This window comes from Elephantulus edwardii, unplaced genomic scaffold (assembly GCF_000299155.1).
Source record: "Elephantulus edwardii isolate Elephantulus edwardi_28Jun2011 unplaced genomic scaffold, EleEdw1.0 scaffold00172, whole genome shotgun sequence".
Classification (NCBI taxonomy): Eukaryota; Metazoa; Chordata; class Mammalia; order Macroscelidea; family Macroscelididae; genus Elephantulus; species Elephantulus edwardii.
The window spans coordinates 5,749,514-5,759,684 of NW_006399922.1; the positions used below are offsets into that span (position 1 = coordinate 5,749,514).

The 10,171-nt window shown below is 40.0% G+C and overlaps 1 protein-coding gene across 1 annotated transcript; it reads right to left on the bottom strand.

The window, feature by feature from the left end:
• NKX2-4 (NK2 homeobox 4) lies at nt 1–1,339 on the bottom strand. The gene is made up of 2 exons (XM_006895655.1): nt 922–1,339; nt 1–593 (listed from the first exon to the last, which is right to left on the bottom strand). The coding sequence occupies exons 1-2, from the start codon at nt 1,322–1,324 to the stop codon at nt 1–3; spliced, it is 996 nt and encodes a 331-aa protein (XP_006895717.1). The 5' UTR covers nt 1,325–1,339.
• Nucleotides 1,340–10,171: the final 8,832 nt, after the last annotated feature.

The window sequence follows — 10,171 nt, forward strand, 5'->3', positions numbered from 1 at the left end:
TCACCACGTCCTGCCATAGAGCAGGTTGGCGCCAAGCACGCCGCCACTGTAGTCTCCGGCCGCGTCCAGAGCCGCCAGGCCAGCCCCAGAGCCGTGCATCGCTGGAGGGCTGGGCGACAGCGCCTCCAGCTCCGGCGCTGACGTCGGGGCGGCCGGCGGGACCGCAGGGCCAGGCGTTGGTGTGCCCGCGCCGTTCTGGCACGGTTTGCCGTCCTTGACCAGCACGGGAACTGCCACGCGGCGCGGCGACGACGGCGGCGGGCCCAGACCCTCCTGCTGCAGCTGCTGAGCGGCCTTGTCCTTGGCTTGCCGCTTCATCTTGTAGCGGTGGTTTTGGAACCAGATTTTGACCTGTGTTGGCGTCAAGTGGATCATACTCGCCAGGTGCTCGCGCTCCGGCGCCGACAGGTACTTCTGCTGCTTGAAGCGCCGCTCCAGCTCGTAGACCTGCGCCTGAGAAAAGAGCACGCGGCGCTTCCGGCGTGGGGCTGCCGAGTGCAGGGGCGCCAGCGACTTGGCAGCATCGGCGATGCCCGTCAGCGACCCCATGCCTGCCACATTGACGCCGGTCGACGGCCCCATGAACCTGGAGACTGGGAAGGGGTCCGAGAAGAAAGATGGCCTTGAGCTCCAGACCCGCTTTGCGCACACGCGGAGGCCACCACAGCCCGGCCTCAGTTGTCGGGACCCTCTGCGCATTCCCGGCGAGGACCTAGAACCCTGCACGGACCTCGTCCAGGGATGCAGGACCCCGCGTGCGCTTAAGAGCCCCCGACCCTCCAAGCGCTCTTAGCCGGACCCTGGGGCTCCGCGCTCCTGAGGCTGTGCCCCCCCCCCCGAAACGCACCCCGCGCCCTGAGTGCTGGCGGGACAGCCCTCACCGTGCGCCCGCCCTCAACCCAGCGCGCCCGCCCCGCTCACTTGAGTAGCGCGGGTCTGGGCTGGCGCCATACCATCCGGTGGCCGCTGCGCTGCTAAGTACGCCTTCCGTGTAGGCGGGCAGCTCGCCCACGCTGCCCAGCCCGCCGTTGCAGTAGCCGCCCATGGCTCCGTGCGTAAACTGCGAGACGCCCGGTGGCATGTGGTAGGTAGCGGCCGCGCCGTGTCCCGACATGGTGTGGGACGGCTGCATGCCCACGGCGACCGTCTGTGGGGAATTCCCGGGCGGCGGCGCGCGGTAGGCGGTGGTCGCAGCGCCCAGGGGCACTGAGAGTCCAGGTGGCGCGCCGTCCATGGCACTACCGAACTTCTTGTAGGTCTCCTCCATGGGGCTCAGGATGTCGGACACAGAGAAGGGCGTCGTGTGCTTAGGGCTCAAAGACATGGCTCGGCGGAGCGCCAGGCGGGGGCCCTGGGCGGGCACGGGCTGGACCGCGCCTCGTTTCTCCACCACGCGGGCGCAGCGGAGCGCCTATGATGAAGACGCCGGCGAGCCAGGGCACTCGGCGATCTGGGGTTTATTTCAGTCCCGCGCTAGGTTTACGACAGACTGGGGGGCGGAGCAACATCTCAAATGAGCAAACAATGGTTATTGACATCTTTTTCTCTGGCCCCCCTCTTCCCATAATGGAGGCAAAAAAAGGTAAAGGGATCAGTTGGATGTTTCTCGAGAAGATCATTCTCCTTTGCTTTCTCCATCCCCCTTTGCCTCTGTCTCACGAAGACCCCAGCACTAGAAGTAGAAGAGCCCAGCTTGTGGGCTGAGAGGGACGGATTCAGAACTTCAAGCTTCAGGTTTTTTCCAAAGTAACTCACTTGCAAAGTCCAGTTGCAAAGTCTAATTGGGAGGAGGACATGCCTCAAAGTTAGTGAGGGAGTGATTTTCAAGGCTCACGTCATCCTTTAGCGCTACCAGTCCTTCACTAACTTTAGTGTTGTTGGTGTTTTTGTTACTGTTTTTAAAGACTCTTGGGTCCCACCATAATGTGTCAATGTTGTAAGACTTATAAGCTCTGTCACTTAGAGCTGCTTAGTTTGTGCATCTTCAGACTCAAGCATCATTTTTTCAGAGCATGTAAATGGGAACTTCCAGATTAGCTTAAAGTATCCAAATGCCAAGAAGAGAGAAAACATACTGTGTAGGCACAGCTACATACTAATTTGTAAGTATTATGTTTCTACTCTGAGGGGTTGGAAGTTGGTCAGAGAATTATTTCTGTTTGCTAGACTGTATGTTGTTAAGTTTGCCCCCTTTCCCCCTTTTCTTCCGTTCTTTTCTGTTCAAGAAATTGGGTTGTTTATTCATTTTCTACTATGTATAAGAAGAGAAAGAAAAAGACGTCCAAAATATTTCTAGCTGTTTGCAGTGAGTCTTTTGCTTGTTGCCAACCTGTTCAAAGAGTATGAAATGGATGTAGAAATTAGGTGGAAACAACTTCTCTGAAAAACATAAAACTATATATATCCACCGATAAATTCAGATTTACCTGTTCAACAAAGGAACACTTAGACCTTGAGACCTTTCCAACAATGCTGAGCAAGCCAGAATAACACAAAAGATGTGTGCAAAGCATATTGGTTAAGTTTTGAAAACACCCTTGCATTTTAAAAAATCGTTTGGGAAGCAAAAATAGTATTTCTTAGGAAGATTTCTCAGAACGTAGTGACAGGAAAAGCGAAATTTTAATAAGAAATATATGTGTGAAAAATAAATTTAATCTGACAGCACATATCTTGAAGCAAGAATTGTATTACCTATTTCTTTTCCCATTGATTGCACCAGTTTCTGTGCCTTTGTTACAATTTTGTCCGTTTCCATGTAGTTTTTTGCAAATAATCTGCCTTTTTTAGAAGGATGAGAAGCCACTATGGTTCCCTGTGGGGAATGTCTTGCAAACAGGGAGTTTACAGAGTAATACTGTTTAAAACTAAAAAAATCAAATACCATGCTACTTGAATTGTTTACAGACATCAGCTACTGACTTAGCAAATTACCATTGCTGTAGTTTCACAGACAGTATTTTTTACAAGTTTTTACTGGACTTGAAACACTTGGGCCATGTCTTCAGCTTCACCTGCCCTGGAATTACTTACCATTCTTTTATTGTATTTTTAGTAAATTGTAGATAATGAAGCATTTATGTTGGGGTTTTTAATAAATTTTTTATTTTGTACTGATTTACTTACAAAGTTTGTTTTTCACACAGAGCATTTATGTTTGTATTTAAGTGGTTGCAGTGATCCTTCAGAAAATGGCAACTATCTGTTTTCAGTTAAATTCAAATGGTATTTTTACATGTTTATAAACTTACTTGAAGAAAAATAGGAAGTTTTGTATTTCTGAATTTAGAGAAAGCAGATAGGTAAAAATAGTTGTGTTATTATACTTATGGATATAAAAATTAATTATACTTATAAGCATAAATATATTACTGAAATTAGATCCTTTCTTGTAAACTGCTGTTAATTAGTGGTCCACACTGACATTGTCGACAACTACTTTTTTCCCCATAGATAATTGTAATCTACTCTGTTTTTAGGCTGTACATTTTATCTCATATAATTTTATCCATAGAAGTTCAAAAGGGCAATTCTCAGTAAGTTATATCCCATGTTATTGCTTATTTCTAAAAGCATATTGGGTCCTGCTACAGATATATTAGGGATGTCTGGTGGCCTACTTGTAAGAAGCTACACTGTAATCACAAAAGCACACTGTTCGAATCCACCAGCTGCTCTGAGGAAGGAGAAGGATCTCCTGCCTTACAATTTACTGCCTCTGAAAATCCCCTGGAGGGTCAGCTATGAATTAGTTTCTACTCTATAGCACGTCATGATGACAGGTGTATTTACATCCCTCTTATCTCTGTGATAAAGTGCTCATTTACCTAATGAGCACTTTATCAAATCTAGAGGTTCTTTGCAGACTTCCCTGCTTAGGAACTTGATATACAAATAGAATTACTTCATTGAAGGTAAACAGTTGTGCATGCGTATGTAGGGGAATACAATCTTCAGCATTTCTCCCTATCAATTATTTGTGTCTTGTTCTGGAAATGCATACTAGAAACACTGGAGATCAATGCAGATAGTTATAAATACGGTCTAGAGGACACAGACGTACATTTATGTATAGACAGAAAATAATCTGATTAATATTCCATTAAAGCCTTTCACCAGATTCATGTAATCAAATTATTATCTGTCTAAATGATGTGTGCACATTTATACTCAATAGGTTCTTAAATATAGGAGCCTTGGTGGCACAGTAAGCTAGACACTGGGCTGCTAACCAAAAGGTCACTAGTTTGACACCAGCAACCCTCTTGTGTGGGAAAGATGAAGTGGTCTGGTAAAGATTTACAGCCTCAGAGACCCGGTGTGGCAGTTCTGCTAAATCTTCATTGTTAACAGGAATCAACCTAGGGCAGTAGGGTTGTTAATATGTATACAGAGACACACACACACACACACACACACACACACACACACACACACACACACACAGATGTATTTAACGATGTCTGTATTTTTACACATAATGTTTTTAACCCATAAAGATGAAAATGGCATTTGTGGAGGAAATGGTAATGAAAAATCTGAATTATTCAACTTCTGTCAGAACTGACTTATGCTGCAGTCATTGGAATGGAACTTTAAGTTGAAGACTACGTGTATATTGCTTGGTACCTTGCCTTTTCCTATTTTATGGGTTTTTGTTTGTTTCACAAAAAAAAATTGCTATAAACTTAATAGTGAAAACTTTTAAGTTGTGACAGAAAAATTTTCTAGGTGAAAATATTTTTAGGCTCCAGGCAAATGGAAATTTCTAGAGAGGTTTTTTAATTTTCTGACAAAAATGTGTAATGTATTAAAAATCTCCAATATGTTAGTTAACTCTATGGCCAAAAATACTTGACAAAGTAATTCTGAACTGAGGGTCTTCCTCAGGCTTGGGTTTTGCTGTCTTACATAAGCTCAGAGAGAGGGGCCAAAAAGAGGTTGAGAAAATTGTGACCTACCTCTGTTGAGAAGGGATGTCAGCCATTGTCTAGAGGAACTTAATGTTGATTTCTTAGGTGGACAAATAGATTCCTAGGCTATGCTAAGTTCTTAATAAAGGCAAGCAGTATTTGAGATAGAACTTTCTGTTTGATATTTAGCAATAGAAGTGACTTTTAAAGTGAGATGCTTGCTGCATTTGTACTTTGTTTAAAATAGCTGTGAACTGGTTTAATCAAATTTTCATTTTGTCGAAATAGTTTTAAAACACTTTTTGCTGTTAAAGGATAAAAAAACATATTAAAGGTACTAGTATTTTACAAAAAAATTGAGATTAAAAAGAGGAAGCAAAAGTTCTTCAGAGATAAAACATAGAGGTTAATTATTTTTGCTGATTTTGTGTTTTTTAAAAACTGCTTCTTTTTGCTTGTTAGTCTCCTTTATGCTTTTGTTTTAAACATTCATTTAAATGATTTTAAATCTCTTAAGATAATTTTATACTTAAAATTATTTTATTTCTATATGACAAAATAATCCTTTCATAAGTATGGTTTAACAAAATTTGAACTTTTACGATTTAATTACTCTTTAAAAGTCTTTAAGAAAAAAAAGTCTTTAAGTCCCCTTTTGCTGAGATTCAGGTATTTTAGATTTCTATTTAATGAAAGCAGCACAGATACACATTTTAAATGAAAATGTTTATTAGTACAATGTGAGAACTTATTATTGTTGTTGTTAAGTGCCATCAAATTCACCACAGCACATAATGACCCTATGAACATAGCAAACCTATTGCATTATCCCATACCATCCTCACAATCTCACCCAAGCTCAAGTCCAAGTCCACTGCTGCTTTCATTGTTGAGAATTGGTAGTAGTTGTTAAAGATGTTATTGTTGGTGTAATTATCATAATAATGGAGATCAATCAATTAGTACTTTAAAAGGAACTCCAAGGAGTTTTCCCCTTCTTAGGCCTAGCCATAACACTAGTATTTGCAGTCATTGAGGAGAATAACATTAGATATTGCCACTATTTTTTGTTGTCAACAACAAAAACAGCAATGTGTGGAAAATAGTAGCAGTATCAAAATTCAATTTTTACTTCTGAGCAACAAGTTACTAGTATATTTTCCTTACAGAGAGTTTAAAACATTTTGGATACAAAAACATTTTCATTGAACAAAATCTTTGACATTTTTAACATTTTCTTTTACATTTTTAGTATAATAATAGAGCTCTTTTTATAGGAAAAAAGAACCTTTTGGATGTTCAGCAGTTATTTTTCTTTCATTTTGTCTGAGGAGTTGATAATTGTAAAATTCTACTCTAGTTCCACACACATCTGTTTAATGTGAATACATCCAACTTTTTAAAAAGCAAAATATTATGTATAGTTTTATTATTTTATTCTCACATGCCCTCATTTTTTCAAATCTAAGAGGTTCAATGAATTTATTGTAAAGTCTTTTTCTCTCTTACAAGTTCCATTAAAGAAATGTTGTCTTACATTTACAAATTCAGTTACTATTTGTGAAGGATGGTATCAATCTTTTTACCTGAGCCAGGTAATTGGATTACTTGAAAGGAGAAACAAATTTAATGTATCAGTAAATTTTTTGTTAGATTGATATATAAAAATAAAGTTTTATTATTATATTAGAAAAATAACTTGTAGTAATATAAGAATTTATTGTCCAATTTGATCTGTTGTTCTGTATACTGCTAATGTTAGCAAGATGGAGATTTATATGTATCTGTTTTAATTATAGTTTGGGAACTTTGCTTAAAAGGGAGCAATAAACTAGTGTTCACTTCATAAGTCAGTATCTGTTTTGATAGGTTATAAGCAACTTAATTATAGGTTCAATAATTTGTACTAAAAATTAATATTAAATGCTGTGTTTCATTCATCCCTCAAAAACAAACAGAACAGCCTTGTAAAAGGAATTAGATGATCCTGAAAATTACTAAGTCTAATTGTCTCCCCCACCTATCCAATATATAAAGTAAACTAATAATGGCATATGGTTATTTAGTATTTAGAGTTTATTAGGGTTTTGGAAATGAAATATTGAATTAAAAAATAATTTGACTTTATCAATGTATAGGAAATTATATCAGAGTACTCAAAAAGTGATTCAAAGTGGTTTTGGGGGTTTAGAAATAATAAAAGTTAAACGAAAATGCTACAAGCTGCTAGAATTTGACCAAACATCAAGGCAGTGAGGGATTTCTTAAAATAATTAGTATCTGACGAGCTCTGGTGGCCTAGTGGCAAGAAGCTGCACTACAATCTCAGAGGCAAGTGGTTCGAATCCACCAGATGCTCTGCTGGAGAAGGAGGAACAATCTCCTGTACCAGTCAGATTTGATTTGACAGTACACACAAAAAATAATGAAATAAAATAAAAAAAATAGTATTAAGTTAAATGGAATAATGCATTGTTACTATGAAATGTCTTTAATTTCTGAAAAATAAGAATATAAAAAGCAAACAAACCCATACAAAATAGTAAAAAAGGTGATAAAGCATCCTCCCTTCCCCCTTTACATCTACGCCCCTGTTCAGCATGAAGAAGCCAGAGAGTCAGCATCCAATTCTCAAATCAATAAGACAGATGGTTTAATTACTATTGGAAAATGCTTGTCAGTCCTCTGTAGCATCTCGTCCCCACTGGACCCTCATCATTTCCTTCACCTGCTCCCCCCACCGACCAAACTGTGCAGCTCTGCAACTGCATCCTGGCCCATCCTCACCCTTCTACCCTTCTGCCCCCAACCCTCACCTCCTTGTACCCCCAATATGGTTTTCCCATTTAAAGAAACAAAGAAAAATAGAAAAACCCAAAACAGATTTAAAAATCTACACATAAAAATATAAAAATTAAGATATCAAAATTATAATGAGATTTCAGCAACTTTAATAGATTATGATTGTTGTTATGTGCCGTCGAGTCGTTTGCGACTCATAGCGACCCTATGTACAACAGCCCTAAACCGTGCTCTAGCCCGTGCCAATCTCATTGCCTCTGACACACACATCCCGATTTCCCTAGTCACTGAATCAATCCACCTCATAGAGGGTCGTCCCCTCCTGTGCTGTCCCTCTACTCTACCCAGCATGATGTCCCTCTCTAAAGACCTGTCTCTTCTTACAACATGTCCAAAGTATGTCAGGCGAAGCCCCAGAATCCTTGCCTCCAAGGAACAGCCTGGTTTAACCCTCTCTAGGATGAATCTGTTTGTTTTCTTGGCAGTCCATGGTACATTCAATACTCTTCTACAGCACCACACCTCAAAGGCGTCAATTCTCCTTCTATCCTCCCTAGTCATTGTCCAACTCTCTGATGCATAACAAGTAATTGCAAAAACCATGGCCTGTATCAGGCAGACCTTAGTCTCCAGAGAGACACCGTTGCTCTTGAGTACTTTAGAGAGGTCCCTAACCGCAGACTTTCCCATCGCAATACGTTTTTTTATTTCCTGGCTACTGGTGCTAAGAGTGTTGACCGTGGAGCTGAGCAAACTGAAGCTGTGAACACTCTCAATATCTTCGCCATCCATCCTGATGCTACTGATTGGTCCGGTGGTGAGAATTTTTGTCTTCTTGACATTGAGCCTCAGTCCATACTGAAGGCTGCAGTCCTTGACTCTCTACAGTAAGTGCATGAGGTCCTCCTCAGTTTCAGCTAGCAAAGTTGTGTCTCTACATAATGCAGATTGTTGATAGATCATCCACCAATCCTAATGCCACGCTTCTCCTCATAGAGCCCAGCCTCTCGGATAATCTGCTTGTAATATCTGTTACTGTGTACCATTGAGTTGGAACCAACCCATAGTTAACCCTCTGGCAGGCTTTCATAGACAGTTAATCTCACAGAAGGAGATTGTCCATCCTTCTCCTCTGGACCAGCTGGTGAATTTGAACCACATGCCTTTGGAATTGCAGCGCAGCTTTTTCCCACTAGGCCACCAGAGCTCAAGGCTTCTGTTATTTAGAATGAGTCTTAAGGGTTGTTTCCCAAACAGAGTTAGTACGTAGAATGACTTAGATGTTATTTTAAAATACATCAGATGAGTAATCTAAGAGTAGAAATGTATAACATCTGGATTATGTCATGCTTTTAAAATAAATAAGACCTGTACGTAAAATAAGTCAGAAAAGGAAACTAAATTGTAAGAATGAATGACAAACTTCAGTAGATTAAAGATTTTTAAAATCAGTTAATTTTTAAAAAAATATTTAAAGTTCGTTGTCCATAGAATAAATAAATATTTGACTGTGTAGATGATATTAAAGCTGAATTTTATACATAACTTGTTCTATATTTGGAAATGGGATAATTGTAAGTTAATAGTTTTAATATGTTGTGGTTTCTTTATTTACCTACTGATAAAGCTATGTTTTGAAAAATTTACATCATATATGAAATTTTCTTCTTTCTGGAACTAAGGAGTTATGGTGGCCTACTGGTAAGAAGCTATGCTACAATCCCAAAGACACATGGTTCGAATCTACCAGCTGCTGTGTGGAAAAAGGTAGACAGTCTCCTCTCAGGCAGTTAACTGACTCTGAAAACCCACTGTAGGGTCAGCTATGAGTCACTTTTGATTGGACAGTACACAACAACATAAATAGTCTCATGAATTCATTGTAGAGTTAGTTTTCTCAGCTATTTTTCTTTAGGATAATCATAAAGAAAAATAAAAGTAGGTGTCCCTCCCTTTGTATATGTGGGAGAAACATGGGAAATTTCCCAACGTGTGATTTAAAGTCTCTGAAAACCCTCTGGTGCATCAGCTATGAATCAAAACCAACTCAATGGTTTGTAACAATACTACTGTAGTTATGAGAGAACTTAGAAAACTTCTTGATGCTCTAACCAATGATTTTTAGAGATTAAAAGGGTGGTAGAAATGGTCTTCTAGGAACTGTTTTTATAAAGACATTAGAAGTTCAAAAGACTTTCAGGATTTCTAATAACCTCTGAAATTATTTTCACCTAAAATACAAATTTACTGGTTACCAGTACTGGTTAATTGTTCTGCTCTGGAAGAAAATATATTCATGACTCATTATACAGTAGTTGATCATGCGTCTTAAGTAAACTAATTGGAGTATCTATTATTTTCTCATTTCAAAAGGCAAAATGGGCAGTGCATCTAAATTCCAAAATCAATCTCCATAATAGTCTATGTGTTTCCTACTGCCAAAGGGGCCCTTTAGA